An 18,636-nucleotide genomic window follows, 5' to 3' on the forward strand; every position below is an offset into this window, starting at 1 on the left:
AACAAGATAGTAACAAATATGCATATTTAATAACAAAGTTAAGTATAAATCAGACTACTGAAAATACCTTATGTTTATTAATAATAAAGTTTTATTATTCCATAGAAATAAGCAGAGGCAAGAAACTGTTTATAGTTGTTTCCTCCAGGAAGGGAAATTGGATAGCTCTGTGTCAAAAAAGTGAGGGGACTTATGTTCACTATTTTGTCCACTTTTTTATCCTTTCCATTTCATACATAACTAAGTAAATTTTAAAATTACTTAAAGAGAGAATATAATAAAAATAAAGAATTTAAAGAATTTCAATATTCTTTAGTAATACAGAAAGAAGTAATTAAATATCTAAATTTATTTGATTTCAATTATAAAGATTTTAAGTGAATAAGAGATAACCCACTGCCATTGAGTCGGATCGGACTCATAGCAACCCCTCCTTGGGTTTCCAAGGTGATATCAGTACTGAAATAGATTGCCCAACCTTCCTTACAATGAGTGGCTAGTGGGTTTGAACCGCCAGCCTTCTGGTTAGCAGTCAAATGCCTTAGGCACTATAGGACACTGAATTTTGGGAAGAATTTTTACAATTTTTCAATTTTATGGTAAAATTATATAGGCTATATTTTACCTTACCTTTTTTTTTCTCTGCATTAAAAAAAAAAAACCTAAAATTCTGACAAGTTAGGCAGATGAATTTCTGAAGAAAGAAATATAATAACTGATGTAGATTCAAGCTTTGTTTTCACTTCTTTGGCTCAAGAGGAAAAGAATAGCAAGGAAAAGGGAAGAATCTTTAAATTGCAGGAGGACACAGAGCTCTGTGCCTCAAAAAGAAAAAATTGCTCAGCATGGTATAATTAAGAGATATCTAGCTTGGTCACATTGTTTATTCCTGCATTCAATTAGCATTTATTGAATAGTTTTTTTATGCCAAGCACCATTCTAGGCTCTGAGGATAGAACCATAAACAAAATAGGTAAGATCTTCACCTCACAGAGCTTAAAAAAAGAAAACAATAAACATGATAAATAAGTGTAAAGTATATGCATTGTAAAGTACTAAGGAGAAAAAATTAAAGCAACTAAGGGGAATATGAATGTTAGTGGGAAGAAAAGTGACAATGAGAAGGTGACATCTAAGTAAGTTCTTAGGAAGGCAGGTGGAAGGAAGGCAAGTGCAAAGGCCCTGAGGAAGGAGCATGACTAATTTGTTCAAAAACCAGCAAGACCAGTGTGATCTCAGTGGAATGAACAAAGGGAAAGTAGTAGAAAGAAGGTCAGGAAGGTAACCGAGGTTGGATTTTTGTATAGTTCTTATACATCAAAGCAAGGATTATACACCAAAGCCAACTCTGAAGGAGACGGGAAGCCATTGGGAAGTTTTGAGTAGAGCTGTGATGTGTTATGAATTATGTTTTAAATGATCACAGTAGCTACTGTGTTCATAATAGAAGGGGAGCAAGGATGGAAGCAGGAAGACCAGTTAGGACTCTATTGTAAAAATCCAGGCAAAAGAAGCTAAAGCCAATAGGATTTGCTGATGTGCCAGCTGTGAGTTGTGAGAAAAAGAAAAATATCAAGGAAGACTTCAAGATTTCTGATCTGAGCAACTGAAGGAATAGCTTTACCATTCGCTGAAATGGGGGAGATTGCTAGGGGAGCAGTTTGGATATCAGGATCTCAGTTTGGGGCATGTGGAGTTTATAATGCCTATCAGACATCTCAGTAGACCTTCTGAGTAGACAGTCACATGTATGAGTTTTGAGTTCAAGAAAGAGTTCTGTAAGGTGCTTTTATTTTACCATCTACTTTTGCTCCAAATAGGAAGATTTCACAAAATTACAGAAATATTAAAATTAAAGAGATTTCAAAATCAGGAATTTGTTCTTTTACCCATAGCTTGAATCAGAAGAGTTTAATGACTATTTCTTCTGAAAGTGCTGTTAGAGTATGTGCCTATACTTTACAACATACAAAATAGAGATATCTAGAAATGATGTTTTCAAAAATTATACATGTTTTACAACAAAGTGGGGAAAATGAGGGGGAAATACAATGTTACACTTCAGATATCTTTGTATCTTATATTCCTTAGCCTAAGGACTTTTTAGTAATATAAAGTCAGCCACAGTCAAACTATTATAAGTCTGTGTAAATGTGTAAATGTCTGTGTCGTTAGATAAACTTCCCAAAATGATGGCTGTCTCTATACACATTCTCTTACGTGGCAATTTAGATGAACCGAAAGATCAGCTTCACTGAACATAATATTAACTCAGAGGTCTACATACTTCAGGTAGTGACTATCAACACAACTTTTTCAAGTTGATTTAATATAAGGCTCTGCTTCTTTTCTCATGTTCACTGTTACCCAGAAGCTTGTTAATTTAAGCTAAAATAACACAGAGCTTTACTCTAAGGTTGAAGAAAAGCAAATATTTTGTAAGCAGATTTTCAACCTTTGAATATTCTTCTTCTCATCTGAAAGCTTTCAACTTTTACATTTTAAAAACAAAGATAAAAAGAACAAGGTGGGAAGGAGATGGATTTCAATTTATATTGTCTTCTACCCAGTCCCTTTTTGGCTGCCTCTCCAAATTTGACTAAGACACAAAATCATAAGAGTTAAAATGTCACCTGTCCTCTGCCCTCCAACTTTCTAACTGCAGATTCAGGAACTCACATCTCTCAGCAGGAGGAGAAAGCAGTGTCTGTGTGTGTATGTGCATTTGAGTAAGAAGTAGTGGGGAAAGGAAGGAGTACTTGAGTGATGACACTAACAGGAATGTTTTGCATTTTGGAAGATGTAATCTCTCTAAGAAAATTCTATAGATAAAGCAGTAATGGGACAGTAACATGGAAAAACATGTAAGCTAGAAGTTTAAGCTTATCACATAGTCCATCTGTTTAGCGTATGAGAGAACCAGCAGTAGCTATAGATGAATATACCATTCATTATGGAAAGGGAAAAAAACCTCCATAAATATCTACTAGGGACCAGGAATAAAACTGGAAGCACATAAACCTGCCCTTGTGAAATAGATCTGAGAAGGAAGTTCAATATTCACAAATGGTGATAGAAAAGGACCATCCAAATACAATATGAAGACAAACCTCTATAGTGGTGAGGTTTACTTTGTATAAAAGTTTAGAAATCTAGCATGGGACTTAAAATAACAATAAAAATAAGAAAGAGGACCAAAAAGAGGAGGAGGAAAACACTTGTGGGAAGAAAAAGTAAAAGGAACAGTATTCATAAGACTCAAAGAAGTGGCACATTCCTGAAAATAATCTAATGCAGGACTCAGAAAAAAAAAAAATCCAATAAATGACTGAATATTCTAAAGTTACTGTAGAGTAGCTCGTATGTATAAGAACTGTTCTACACTCATAACATGTACTACCTCATTTAATCCTCACAATAATCTCATGAGATGTTATCTCCTTTGAAATGGAGAAATGGAGACTTGTCCAAAGTCATAAATCTATGAAGAATTCAAAATACATAGCTATTAGAAGAGGAGAAATATATTTTTTCATTCCATGAATATTTTATGGGTACTTACTAGGGGACAGATACTATTCTTGGCACTTGGAATATCTTAGTGGGAAAAAAAGGTTGCTTTCTAGCAGCTAATTATATAGTATGAGAAAATGATGAGTTCTGTAGGGGGATATAAGAAATTAGAGCAGGATATTGAAATTGGAAAGTACATGATGGGGGATGGAAATTAACGAATAGAGTTGGATTTAAGGGTTTTGTGTGTTAATTTTTAGTGATTCTGAGAATCTTTGTTTGTTATAGGCTGATTTAACCAAGTCACATTTATTTTATTAATTAATACATCTAGTTTTCCTTTGTCAAAAATGTTTTCTGTTTTTCATGCTTCTCGATGCTTTCTGTTTTATTTATTTATTTATTTATTTATTGTTAAGCAGCTAATTTGTCGCTATTTATTTGTCTAGTGTTTTGAAAAATATAGTTTATTCTACTGGTGGTTACTTTTAAGGGTCACATATTTCTCTACCAACCTCAAGCATAGAAAATAAGCTCCATGAAAGCAAGATCTGATCTATATCTTCTCAATCACTGGACCTATAACAAAACCTAGCTAATAGTAGGTATATTAAAATATATTTGTTAAATGAATAAATAATTAATAGATATTAACTGCATGATCACAATTCTGCCCTGAGGCCAAAGATAAATAGATTATGAAGAAGAAATAAAGATTAGAAAAAGAATGCAGAGAAATGTGGGGAAGAGGAGAGAGCTTCTATCACACTCCTGTGTGATCTTAGAAAACTTACACATCTTATCTGCACCTCTATTATTTCACCTGAAAAATGAACATATTTTTTTGGCTTATAGATAATTTTAAGAAACCCATAAAGGCTATCTTCTCTACAGAAATATCATATACACATTATGAAAAATAATCATTGACATAGTTAATGAGATAGTGTTAGTCCTTTAATATTTATACTGTCAACATGATATGAAAACTTCAATGAAACATTTTATAATATTTAAAAGTAATAGACAAATTCACAAAAAAAAAAAAAACTCTGCATACTTTATAATAAAGCCCCAAGTTTCCATACTAGGAAAAGGCATTTGTTTAAAGAAAGCAACAAAACATTTATTCATAGATGTTCTAAAATATTTTGAAACATAACATTGCAATATCTTCTTGTAAATTCTTGTAACATTTATTTCAGATAGGGATGAAGTTGTTTAAGCTTAGCTTTCCTTGACAAACCAATTCTGATTGGTCGGCTGCATGTCTTCAGTGGATGTACTCTTAAAATTCCATATGAAAAATGGCTACCTAAAAATATAAAATGATAAAAGTACATAAGAATGTAGAATTACTAATAATTTCTAAGCTTAGAAATGTTAACAAACTTCTAATCATGATACTACAACATCTACTGAGTATTTACTATGTGTCATGCACTGTGCTAAGTATTTTAAATGCATTATTTTATTTAATCCTGTCATTAAATGCATTATTTTACTTAATCCCGTCCCCATGTGCTACAGATTTTAGTGGTAGAAACTCTAAATTTATTAAGAGGGGAAACACCACAATAACAAGTAGGTAGTCACAAAAACATTTCAGGACACTTAAGAATCTTTTCCATGCCTTTAAAACCATTCTGTACAAGCAGACGCAATGTTCTGCCTATTGTTATTTGCCATTTAGTCTGCTCTTACTTACCCCACACTTCCCAGTATTTTCTAACTTTTCACTTACACTGGACTTTAACAACCTCGGGAAGATTGTTTTTTTTTATGAATCCAAGCCTACTATTATTAAATATTATTAAATAATTCCAGCTGAATTTACATGCTATCATTCATATTTAGTGATGAGGCATTTAACCTTGTGAAGGCAAAATCAGATTATTAGGGTTTTAGATAGTTCCAAAAAATGTTAACTTTTTCCATTTTCTACACCTTTTATTTAATCTTCTTCATATATACATGTCACTATCACAAATATAATCATTATAACAATATGAGTATGTGCTCCCTACTCTTCCTCCATCCATATCAAATTATGCTCCTAAAGCCAATTTCTTTCTACCTTAGAAGAAGAGACTCCCCCCATCATTCCAGGTTAATTTCTGCCACACTTGCTTTTCTCTAACAGAGTAGTGCTCCCTCAATTATTCCCATTAATTCGGGTGAAAACAAACTACCTTTCATCTTCCAAGGATATGGATTAATTTTTAAGATTATTTCACTGTGATCTAAGGAAGTAGAAACAATGCAGTTCTGAGGCCACTGAATAAAAAGAACAGGGACAGCAATTTTACTTATCATGAAGAGACCTGGAAAAAGGTTTTGAGAAATGATGTATGCCTGAAAATATTTGGGTAGATATATTTCACCTACATTTACCCTTGATACAGTCATGTGTACTATCAGAATTTTTTATAAGACTATAACTTTTCCTAGGTGCTCTAATTTCAATCCTACTGCTACCTCATCCCAGTTAGGACTACAAATTAGAGCAATGCTTGGTCTGTAGTATCTTGGTCTGATATTGTAAACATCTTTGGCAAAACATAGGGATAGTTGTTTAGTTTATTTTTAAAATAGCTATCAAAGATTAAAATGCCATAGTAATATATTATGTTGAATATGACTCATAGCAAGCCCCTCCTTGAGTTTCTGAGGCAGTATCTGTGCAGAAGTAGATTGCCCAACCTTCCTTCTGAGGTGTGGCTGGTGGATTTGAACTGCCAGCCTTCTGGTTAGCAGCCAAATGCCTTAGGCACTACGCCACCAGAGCTCCCATAAATTATGTTAATATGCCTTAATGATCCTTACATTTTCTTAATTCACAAAATAAAATGTCTATGTAAGAAGTCCCTTCACAGTAGAAAGTATAGAGAACACTGATAATAAATATGTAAGTGAAAGTGACATCTCATCAGAGGAAATTCAACTTAGACAACTGGTTCTTTCATTTTGCCAATTAGTACTGAGTACACGAGACACCTATCTTTGATCATGCATGACACCTAATTTATCACATAGTTATTGAAATATATCACGGCAAATATTTGAACACAGTTTCATAGAGTGTATTTGCCAGTAATATTCTAAATGCTCACTAAATTCATAAATGTTCACAAAAGTATTTAAATTTTGCGTTTATTTTCAAAAATCCTATGTATCTATATGCTCCTCATGCTAAAAAATAATGCAATAATCATCTTAGAAAATTTTCCAGAAGACAACTTAAAAATCTTACCTCCTTTCAATAAATAATTATATTTTTCTTCCTTAAATTCATCAGAAAACAAAGCAGGCCTTTGAGATAAGGGTTTTTCACAATCTGAAAATAAAGATAAATGTATTATATTGTTGTTTTTATGTATTATAGCAATACCAAAACAAAACAAACCCATTGCCTTCAAGTTGATTCCAACTCATAGCAAACCTGTAGGACAGAGTAGAACTGCCTCATTGGGTTTTGAAGGCTGTAAATCCTTATGGGAACATTCTACCTCATCTTTCTCTGGTAGAGAAGCTGGTGAGCTCAAACCACCAACCTTTTGGTTAGCAGCTGAGAAGTTAACCACTGCCCTACCAGGGCTCCTATTACACAAATAAGTAACTTTTACATAAAAATGTTATTAGAAAACAAACTTTTTTTTTTTCAGAAGTATTTGTTCAATTGTATCCTCTTCAAATCTCCTTTTAAAAAATCAATAAAGTGTTGTCCTCAACTTCAGTATATTATTCAATGTTTGAACAGCTCTTTATGGGAAAATACCCCCAAAAAAACCCACTGCCATCAAGTGGATTCTGACTCATAGGACAGAGTAGAACTGCCCCATAGGGTTTCCAAGGCTATAAATATTTAAGGAAGCAGACTGCCTAATCTTTATCCCGCAGAGTAGCTGGTGGGTTTGAACCGCAGAACTTTTTCTTACCCTTTATCTTCATTTTTGTCGAAATCATATATTTTGGCCTAACCAAAAAAAAAAAGCCAAACTCACTGCCTTCAACTTGAATCCAACTCATAGCAACCCCTCCTTGGGTTTCCAAGGTAGTATCACTACAGAAGTAGATTGTCCAACCTTCTTTCTGAGGAGTGGCTGGTGGGTTTGAACCACCAGCCTTCTGGTTAGCAGTCAAGTGCCTTAGGCACTACGCCACCAGAGCTCCTATATTTGGCCTACAGAGGGAAAAAGTAGGAATATTTTGCTATTATGAGAAAGAATTATTTTAAAACTGATTTCATACCTTTCTTAGAAGGAGAACAGAGTAATTCTTCCTCTGATGTTCTTGGACCAAAATATTCATTAGGAACTTTCTGCTCGCCATTATTGGGTTCTGTTTTCCATTTAAATGAACTGTGGTGTCTTTTACACATGTTAGGACCTGCTGTAGTATCACAGAGTAAAGAAGATCCACACATTTTGTTGACTGTAACCACTTTCAAATCTATTTCTTTCTCCTTGTCTACATCTTCCATATCATTACTTTCTCCAAAGTAATTTTCTTGCCCAATGTTTGTTCTTACAGTGCTTAGAATTTCTTTATCCTTACTAATTTCATGAAACATATGAAGTTCTTGAAGTACTAAATCAAATTTATTCCTCATTTCAAAATCTTTTCCTATTGTAAGAGCTTCTGTTGATAAACACTTAGCAGTTAAGTCCTGAAAACATTCATTGTTCCCAGCACTCAAATCACTTTCAAATTGATGATTAACACTTTCTGTAGAACCATTCTTCAGATGAAAATGCCTTGAATTAGCTAATTCCCTTTCTTGCAAAGTGTTCTCATATTCATTTCTGTCAGGAATGTTATTTTGATTAACATATATTTGGTTTGTCTGTATAGCATCTTCCACGTTTAATTTTTTACTCATTAATGAAGCTGATTGTACAGAAAGCATGCTATCCACTGAAGAAAAAATATCTTTCTCCTCCTTTTCTGTCTTAATATCTTTATAAATCTGGCAACTATTTGTTAAACTTTGTGCTGTGGTTTTTATTTCCTCCTCCAAAATTACTTCATAATATTTTTCTTTAATTTCACTTTGAAAGTTCCCAAAACTTGCCACCTGAGTTGTAGTCGTGGTATGGGTTTGTTGACCATGTATTATTACATGGCTTGCCAGGACATTAAAGAAATCCTCAGATATGAACTCAGAATTAAAGCTAGTAATCTTATTATGCTGTTGTTTACTTTCAGTATCTGAATCTTGCTTGTGCATACTTATTTCATTAAATTTTTCATTAAAATATCTTTGGTAGTTCTGAATAAACTGAGGACCAAACTTAGCATTCATTTTAACAGTAATAGGACTAAAGTGGGCCCAATTGTCTACATTCATGACTTCTTCACGGCAATTATCTTTGTAACTAATTTCTTCTGTCAAAAAAATGTCATGCATGTCATCTAATTCCATTAAAAAAGAATTTTTTTCATAAGTCTGAAAAACTGGAAAACATATATTTTTAGCAGTCATACTGAAGGAATTGATGGTTTCTTTCTTAGATCCTTCAAAAACTTCATCAGTTTGCAATTGCTTTCTTTTCTTGAACATAGGTCCCATATTATCTTCTAACATCCATGAAAAAGTTAAAATCCTTGCTGGATATACATAATGATTTTGTACTATGAGACTTTTCAGATAATTCAAATAAACTATCCATTTGAATAGTTTATTTGAATTACCTAATTTAAACTCTTTTTCAAGTTTTGTTAAAGAATCAAGGTAATTGTTGGTTTTCAATATAATATTTAGAGCTTCAGAAACATTGGTCAGTATATCTATGTTTAAAACATCATTCTTTCTATCAATATTCATATTCCTGGTTATTAGATTTAGAATCTCAGCTTTCTTTTTGCACTTCAAAGTTTCATACCAGGCTAAAATACTATACTTTTTACTTCCTGAAATATTTTTATGGAAACAAAAAATTTCTGTGCTGAAACTTTCAAAAATGTTACTTAAATGTAAGCCTTTTTGTGTAGCATAATGTCTCAACTGTAGCATATTATCATTTTCTTCTCTGTCACTTAAACAAACTATTTTTATTAAAGCTTTTTGACTATCCAGTGTTTCTATTATAAGAGGTTTTGATTGTTCTTCATATGTATTTATGGTTCTTGTACTGTGCTGACCTTCCTTGTTTAAAAGGTCTATTTCCAATAATTGTTGAAAATTTATATTTTTGCCACTTATGTTCATATTTTCACATTTAGTCTTACAATTATTCATAGTCCAACAACTTTCCCTGTTTCTCTTCAAAACACATTTAGTGTTATAATCCCATAAATGATTTTTTTCCAACCTGATTGGTATGTAACTGTCCAGGCCTATTTCTGTTTCTTTTTCTTTTGAATTTGCTAGTATTTCAGTAATATTATTTTTAGAGGCTCTTACATCATACATGAGTCTACTATGATTATAGTAGTTGAAATTGATAATGTCTTTTGTTTCTTTCCAAGTATTTTGGTTGCTCAGTGATTGATGATTACTTTCATAATACTCAGAAAAAGTATCTTCTTCATCCACAATATTATTGTCATTTTGTAGCTTTTGCTTAACATCAGGTCTACTTTGAGAACAGTAAATGTTTGTGAAATTCCAAACATATGTCTCATTTTTGTCATTTTTTTTCTTTGCTATTTCCTTTAAATAGACAGAGGACATTTTGCTATTTAAATCAGTTGGAAAGTCAGGGATACTTACTGTGTTGTTATCTCTAAAATAGAAGGGTTTAGCAATTTCCAAGCTGGGTTTCTTTGGACATTTTGCTATTTTTAGCATAGATACTAAAATGCTTTCTTTTTTATTTGATGGGATAACACTGCCAACGTTATATCTCTTCTTAATTTCTTGACGTGTTGGTTTAGCTTCCTTAGAAAAGGTAACATCTAAAAATGGGTTTTCTGCCCGCTTCATGTATCTATTGACTTTCTGACTATTGTTTCTCCTTTGCACTAAATACTGTTTTTCCTTTTCTTTTTTAACTCCATGTATATCATATATGGAGGTGCTGGACAGAGGTTGATTAACCTCTGCTTTAGATCTATCGCTGTTGTGCACGCTGAAAACCTCTCTTCCATTCAGTACTGGTTCAAAAGACCTTTCTGAAGCCCTCAAACCAGAATCAAAACTTTGTGAGGGGAGAGATTGCAAACAGCTAATCGTATGAAATTTGCTATTTTGGACTCCTGGGTGATGTATCTGCCTCCCACTAACTGATTTCTCTACACACGAGTCTGTGGAGTAATCAAAATTCACATTAGATGAAAGAGTGACTGCCTTGAAGGGTCTAGGCTGCAACTCCCAGATTTTTCCTACTTCAGACAAGCGAGGCACCAAAGGCAGGCTCCACCTCTCCTCAGAGACACCGCCAAGCTCAAGACGGATCCTCTTTCTACTGGGAGGCTGGGAATCAGGGTCTTCAGAAGGCAGTAGCGAAGAGGAAAGCCGCCTGAATTCAGCATCTTGCAGTGTCGGAGTCGAGAATGACATGATAGCGAACTGGAGGGACCTGTCCGAGGTCCTCACCAAGTTCCAGGCTATTAACAGGCACCAGGCGACTCGGTCTCGCCTCTAGAAACTTCTGTCACTCCCGACAGGCCCTTCGAAGCCTGAATTAAGCCGGTCTATAAAAGTACCGCCCCGCCCCCTGTCAGCACAGAGCTGGCCTCAGCCCCGTCCCCTCCCCCCACACCTCACCAGAAAAGTACGAAAGTGCCTGGGGCTCATTGGTCTATTTTTAGCGCCTTTCTAATAAATACAAAATGAAAATAGTCAGAATCTTTCTCTCTTCTGAAAATGAAGTCAGAATTTTTCTCTTTTTTAAAAAATTTGTGAGTGGAAATCGCTTCATTTTGAAAATCCTAAAATTTTGTTTTCCTCAGAAGCCACTTCACAGTTCCTCAAGTAAAATTTTCCAATAAAATCGTGTAGTTCTGGAAGCATCCAACCACATCTGTCTGTCCTTAAGAAACATTTTTTAACACTTTTAATCATCTCAGTGGTACTTAAAATCAGGTTTCCGCCTCATTAGAAAAGGTTGTTTTGGAGAAAGGCACTGTTATTTAACAATCTGAATATGTCAGGAAAAAGTTGTTACAAGCGTGTACAAATTGTTATCTTGATAATTATTGATCTTAAGAGTGTAAAAAGCAAATTGCTTTCATTTTTGCTGTGGGGTTTTCTTCACCAATAGTGTGGGTAAAATTACTTACAGATAAAAGTTACATGTTTGAATTACTCCATTTATTGTAATACAGTTATGACTAAAACCTAATAACAAATGCTTTTAAATATTTTTTGGTTTTTTCTTTGCTTTGAGAATCATTTATGATTTCTAGTCAATTTTGTGATTTTGTGACTTCCATAATCATAAAGAAAAAAATTATTTTCAAAATGTTTATTATTATACACATGTGTATTAAGAGACACATTGTTTTTGTTAGTTTCTATCAAGTCCAGTCTGACTCACCACAAGTAAAAGAGATGCGTAATTTCTGCTTGGTATTTAAAAATCTCAATCCACTCAGTAATTGTTTCAAATTTGGTATGTTTTATGCTCCTGGTGATTAAACATTTTTAAGAATTACAATAGTGTGCAACAGGATCCTGATTTCAAAACCCATGGAGCATACATGGCAATATATGACTAACATTCTACTTTAGGTAATGGCTTGTTCATCAGTCTCCTGTCCTATACTCTTAGATATATTGTGATTTGAATTCTGACCATTTGCTCCTACTGTAGCTTATAAATTCCTCCAGAGAACCATTTTCTTAAGTTTGTAGAAAGTCTAGCAGGATAAGCACTTCATAAACCCTACAAATAAGAATGGGTTGATGGTTCAGAATGTTCATTCAGTTAGTTCTCAGAGTTCTATTTCTACATATGCTCCAATGCTTTCTCCCCCCAAGATGTTCCACCAATCTACATTCTACTCATATTCAATTTGTTCTACCCTGTGATCAACCATAAGAACTAACTGGGTTAGGTAAGGTGGGTACAGTTGGTTCACTCATATGATATTAGGAGCAAAATTTTCACCTGTAAGTAAATGCCATAACTTTGTGATTTCTACTTGATTTTTTTAGTGTGTGTGTGTGTGTGTGTGTGTTTACAGAACAAATTCATTTTCCATATAACAGTTGACACACAATTTGTTTCATGATATTGATTGGAATTCCCATAATTTAACAGCTCTCTTCACACTTCCTCCCTGTAGTTAACTTTTCCCTATGTCCTTCTTTCCTATATATTCCTGCCTTCTGAGATATCTCACTGTGCAAACATTACCCTTCTGATGTCCAATGGTTCTAAGGAGTGTACCTACCTAGTGCAAAAGTTCACCTTATACTCCTATCTATCTGTTGTTTGGCTGGAATGCACAAGAGTGAATTCAATTCCAGGCCTAGGGACCATAGTCTCCAGGTTTCACTAGTCTCTATCAGACCAGTAAACCTGGTCTTTTTTATAATTTTGAGTTTTGTTCCACATTTTTCTCCCACTTTATCCAGGATCTCCTGTACTGATCCTTTCTGAGCAGTTGACAATTGTAGCCAGGCACCCTCTAGTTCTGGTCTCACAGTCACGTAGACTAAGGTTCACATGGTCTGTTAGTCCCTTGGACTAATTGTTTCCAATTATCTTTGGTTTTCTTCATTCTTCTTTGTTCTGGACAAGGAGAGACCAATTGTTGGATCTTAGATGGCTGCTTGCAAGCTCTTAAGGCCCCAGTCGCTACTCACCAAAATAGGATGTAGAACAATATTTTTGTGTATTATGTTATGCCAATCAAGCTTGCTATCGCCTGCGACCATGGTCCTGAGCCCATGAACCCAACAACTCATTTCCTTAGGGTCGTTGGCCATGGCTAAGAAGTTACCATATTTTTGCCTCCTGTTACCCCTATTATATATATGGAGATTCTTACAGCACATACAAATATGTATGTAGAAATGTCATCTACTTGATTTTTTATTGTTTCTTCATTTTACCAGCTTCCCCAAGAACACACCAGATATTCCCATACTACTTCTTTTAGATCTCCAAAAACTCTCACTGCCGTTGAGTTGGATCCTTCTCATAGTGACCCCTCCTTGGGTTTCTGAGGCACTATCACTACGGAAGTAAATTGTCCAGTCTTCCTTCCGAGGAGTTGCCATCACATAATTATTTAACACTTATGCATTGTTTAAGGACTAAAATTCAAATAAAATCCAGCAACATTAAGTTAATTCAACAAATGTCTGAGAACTATACCCAAGACACTACAGTTGTGTGCTGTCAAGTCGATTTTGAATCATAATGACCATATATGACAGAGTAGAACTTCCCCATAGAGTTTCCTAGGTGTTAGGTATACAGAAATATGTAAGATTATTTTCTCTACCCTGAAGAAACTTACAGCAATGAAGACAAAAAAAAAAAAGGAAGTATTTTCTTGAATTTTACTTTTTCAAACATTATTCTAATGACTACTGCCATTTCCATCAATTCCAGAGTCCCTGGGTGGCACAAAAAGTTAAGCATTCTATTGCTATTAACCAAAAGGTTGGCTGTTTGAACCTACCCAGAGGCACCTCAAAGGACAGGCCTAACGATCTGCTTCCAAAAGGTCACACCCTTGAAAACCCTCTGAAGCAGCTGTACTCTTCACACACAGGGTCTCTGTGAACAGTAATCAACTTCTTCGCAACAGCAACAATTCCTATCAAAACTGTAAACTTTGCTTGTGTTTCATACGTGTGTGTGTGTTGTTTGTTGGTTTTTGCTTTATTTTTATTTGTTACCTTGGAAAGGTACCAGTTATAAGTGATAAATGCAGAAACAGAAAGTTTAACTTCAACTTATCATAATCAAAATGTAAACAAGACTTATTCAAATCTTCTTATCCTTCTAAGTCTATTTCAAATGCCATATTCTTCTGTATCACTTTACTTGCCCTTCTTATAAAAACATTTACCTTCCTTACTAACAGGAAACATCTTTAAGAGCAGCACCTATCTGATTCCTTTTAGTACGGTGTCTTACTATAGTTTAGATATGAATAAAGAAAGCATAAATCTGTTCATGAGATAAACACCATACTGAAGATATGGCATAAACTTCTGTTAGAGTTAAGTCAGAAATTCACTGAATACCTCAGGATGACTAAAAAGTCTAATCACTTTAGCATAGTATCTTCACAACTAGTTCCTACCTTAAATTTTTCAACTTCATCTGCCCCTCCCCATTTTCCCCATGCTGACTGCACCAGATTACTCACTCCTTTTTGTTTGTTTGTTTGGTCATCCCACACATGTTCTCAATGCCATTCTATTTCTCCACTTAGCAAATTCCTATGTAGTCTTAAAAGTTCTATCCAGAAGTTACCTCTATATTGAGAACTTTCCTACCTCCTCCCAACTCTATCCAAACCATGGAAAGAATTACTTGCATCCTCATCTGTTCCTGTAGCACTTTTTTAATTCTCTTATAACATTTAAACCACCTTATTGCAGGTAGCTGTTTACATGTGTTCTCTACAAGACTTTGTGTTAATAAAGGAAAAGATTTTTTTACCACTGTTAATATACCTTTAGTACTCCAAATGGATTTAATGCTGTCTTGAGAGCACTTTAAGGAGTTTTTGTGGTGCAGTTATTAATGCATTTGGCTGCTAACCAAAAGGTCAGCAGTTTAAACTCACCATATGCTCCCTGGGAGAAATTTGAGGCAGTCTGCTTCCCTAAAGACTTACAGCCTTGGATACCCTATGGGGCAGTTCTACTCTGTCGTAAGGATCGCTGTGAGGCAGAATTGACTCAATGGCAGTGGGTTTAGTTTTTGAGAGTATTTCAAGTTTTTTGGTTCATTTCGTTCTGGTTTTGTATTTTAAAATGCAGACTTGCTTGAGATTATACCATCATGAGGGCCAAAAATCAACTAATATTACTGATTTTAACATCATTTAACTTTCACATACGATTAGATATTTGATGCAGTCATTTATCTTCTCTTTAGGCTTATTTTAATCATGTATAAAACTTTATTTCAGACTGAAAGACATTAAGGTATATTTTGAATAGTTAATAGCCACTAACAAAAATATTTAAACCCAATATAAGGGGCTAAAGAAGAAATTATCGTCTCTTATTAAAAATAATTTAAACAATAACGCAATGCAACGCACTGCCATTGAGTCAAATCCTACTCATAGCGACCCTTCCTTGGGTTTCCAAGGTGGTAACACTACAGAAGTAGATTGCTCAACCTTCCTCCCAAGGAAGAGCACGTTTTTATCAAGTCATTTACAAGCACTAACCAACTAAAAACCCATTGCCATTGAGCCAATTCTAATTTATGTTGTTGTTGTTGTTATGTGCCGTCGAGTCAGCCCTGACTCATAGCGACCCCTCCTTTGGTTTCCAAGGCAGTATCACTACGGAAGTAGGATTGCCCAACCTTCCTTCCGGGGAGTGGCTGGTGGGTTTGAACCGCCAGCCTTCTGGTTAGCAATCAAGTGCCTTAGCCACTATGCTACCAGAGCTCCCGTTCTAATTTATAGCAACCCTATAAGGAAAATAAGGAGCTCTGGTGGCATACTGCCTAAGGCATTTGACTGCTCACCAGAGAGTTGGCGGTTCAAACCCACTAGCCACTCCATGGAAGGAAGATGGGGCAATCTACTTCCATAGATTTACCATCTCAGAAACTCAATGGGGGTAGCTATGAGTCAGAATCAACTGGATGGCAGTGAGTTTATTTGTTTGTTTTTGGTTTTTTTAATGAAAATATTTAAGAAAACCGTGATGGTGCCCATATTCCCATATGCAATCAACCTTTCAAGAAGCAATCATGGAAAATGAAAGTGTAATTTATAACAAATATCTTAAATGACAAGGTCCCTATGAGTCAGAATTGACCAATGGCAGTGACTTTTTACCCTAAATGAAACAATATATGTGTAAATGCTTTACACTATAAATTCCATCCTTATTCTGAATTTTTAATAGTGGCATCATTATTGACCCTGTCTTCTAAACTAGAAACATTCATGTTATTCTTAACTTTTTCTCCCTTTTTCACTCTTTCCCCAGCATTCAACCCCATGTAAACATTCATCCAATCCTACTGATTCTTCTTTAATTATGACCCTGAAATTAATCTTCTTCTATTTATTCTTGATGCATCAGCTTTAGTACAGGCCCTCTTGATCTGTTGCTAAGAATACTATAATCAGCTGATTTTCTTTTTACTAGTGTCTCCTCAACTTCTGTCCAACTTTACACTACTACAGAAGTTTTCTTCTTAAACCAGTAATCTTATTATTATATCCTTACATAAAATTGTATTATTACTTACCTTATAATAAGAACTTTCACTGACTCTTTAATACTTACTGAATAAATTACAAACTCCTTAATCTGGCAAAAAATTCCTCAAAGTCCAGCTCCAAACTGTTTTTCAGGCTTCAATGTCTACTTCCACAACACAGCTTGCTTTCCTACAGCACTGAATTTGTCACCATTCCATAACATATAAAGCCCTTTTACAGTTCCAGTGTCAGACATAGGTTGTTCATTTGCCTAAAATGTAATGGCAAACCTTAAGTCCTCTAAAGTGATTCCAAAGTTCTCAGTCTTCTTGTATCTTTGTTGTTGTGTTCTATTGAATAAATTCCAATTCAAAACAATCCTATATGACAGTAGAACTGCCACCATAGGGTTTCAAACCACTGACCTTTCAGTTAGCAATGAGCTCTTAACAACTGTGCCACTAGGGCTCCTTCTTCTATCTTTAGACACTCACAATTGTATCTGCTCTCCATTCTCTTTCATATCTTGGTCTTGATTGATTCATGTACTATTATATTTTCTGCAGTCTTAGTCAGAAATAACCTTTTTCCTGAGTCAAGAATGTTAGAAAACAAGATAAAAATGTTGAGCTACTTACTTCATTTGACTGATGTTCTAATAAGTTTCAGCATCAATTGAAAGATTCTTTGTCACTGAAATAAAAGCTAGAGATTGTATTTTATTGGAATTCATGCAATTGTAAATAACACTTCTTTTTGAAAATAACTGGGAATTCTTTTCAATTAGCTTTCCTCCATTAAATCTGTAAGATTTTGTGGGGCAAAATATCTCCTTTATCACTCCTTTTGTACAATTATTCTGTTGAAAATACTAGTTACTTAGTTTTGGTTTGGTGCACAGTAAATATTTAACTGAATGTTGCAAATACATATGCTAACCAGAAGGCTGGCTGTTCAAAGCCACCAGCCACTCCTCAGAAGGAAGGTTGAGCAATCTACTTCCATAGTGATGTTGTTGTTGTTGTTATGTGCCATCGAGTAGGACCCGACTCATAGCAACCCCTCCTTGGTTTCCAAGGCAGTATCACTACAGAAGTAGATTGCCCAACCTTCCTTCCAAGGAGTGGCTGGTGGGTTTGAACCACCAGCCTTCTGGTTAGCAGTCAAATGCCTTAGGCACTACGCTACCAGAGCTCCATAGTGATATTGCCTCAGAAACCCAAGGAGGGGTCGCTATGAGTCGGGTCTGACTTGACAGCACATACCAACAACAACAATTGTCATAGATTGAATGGTGTCCCCCAGAATTTGTGTCAACTTGGCTGGGTGGTTTAGAAGTTATGTAATAATACAATGTAGCAGATATGCAATGCTACCTCATAATGTGATCTGATATGATAAACCGATCAGGTATAAAAGGATTAAGATTAAGGGTGGGTTGCAACAACATTAACCCATTGCAGCCCTGATCCCATGTAAAGGGAGCTTCCCTGTGCTGTGGCCTACATGTTTTATTTTACAAGAGATAAAAGGAGAGAAGATGAAGAAGAAAGGGGGTTACCTACTACCACCAAGAAAAAGGAGCCAGGAGTAAAGCATGTCCTTTAGACCCAGGGACCGGCTCTGGGATCCTCCTAGGTACAAGAGACACACACAGAGAAAGTCTCCCCCTAGGGCCGGCACTCTGAACTCAGACTTCTAGCCTCCTAAACTGCAAAAGAATAAAATTCTGTTTGTTAAAGCCATTTACTTGTAGAATTTCTGTTATAGCAGCACTAGAGAACTAAGACAACTACCTTTGACTTCAAATTTTTA

The 18,636-nt window shown here is 35.0% G+C and overlaps 1 protein-coding gene across 1 annotated transcript; it reads right to left on the bottom strand.

Moving 5' to 3' along the window:
* Positions 1-4,709: 4,709 nt before the first annotated feature.
* On the bottom strand, positions 4,710-11,017 carry RAD51AP2 (RAD51 associated protein 2). The gene is made up of 3 exons (XM_007947479.1): positions 7,765-11,017; positions 6,767-6,850; positions 4,710-4,828 (listed from the first exon to the last, which is right to left on the bottom strand). Exons 1-3 carry the CDS (start codon positions 11,015-11,017, stop codon positions 4,710-4,712), a joined length of 3,456 nt encoding a protein of 1,151 aa, XP_007945670.1.
* Between the last annotated feature and the right edge of the window lie 7,619 nt (positions 11,018-18,636).

Source organism: Orycteropus afer, unplaced genomic scaffold (genome assembly GCF_000298275.1).
Source record: "Orycteropus afer afer isolate SDZICR_OR568_19922 unplaced genomic scaffold, OryAfe1.0 scaffold00187, whole genome shotgun sequence".
NCBI classification, from domain to species: Eukaryota; Metazoa; Chordata; class Mammalia; order Tubulidentata; family Orycteropodidae; genus Orycteropus; species Orycteropus afer.

Bases quoted from the DNA above. Each gene is read 5' to 3' on its own strand.
- RAD51AP2 (XM_007947479.1), bottom strand. From the start codon at position 11,017: ATGTCATTCTCGACTCCGACACTGCAAGATGCTGAATTCAGGCGGCTT. The intron at 6,851-7,764 runs GTATGAAATCAG...CTTTATTTTCAG, and splicing joins CTGTTCTCCTTCTAAGAAAG to ATTGTGAAAAACCCTTATCT. The intron at 4,829-6,766 runs GTAAGATTTTTA...TTATATTTTTAG, and splicing joins TAATTATTTATTGAAAGGAG to GTAGCCATTTTTCATATGGA.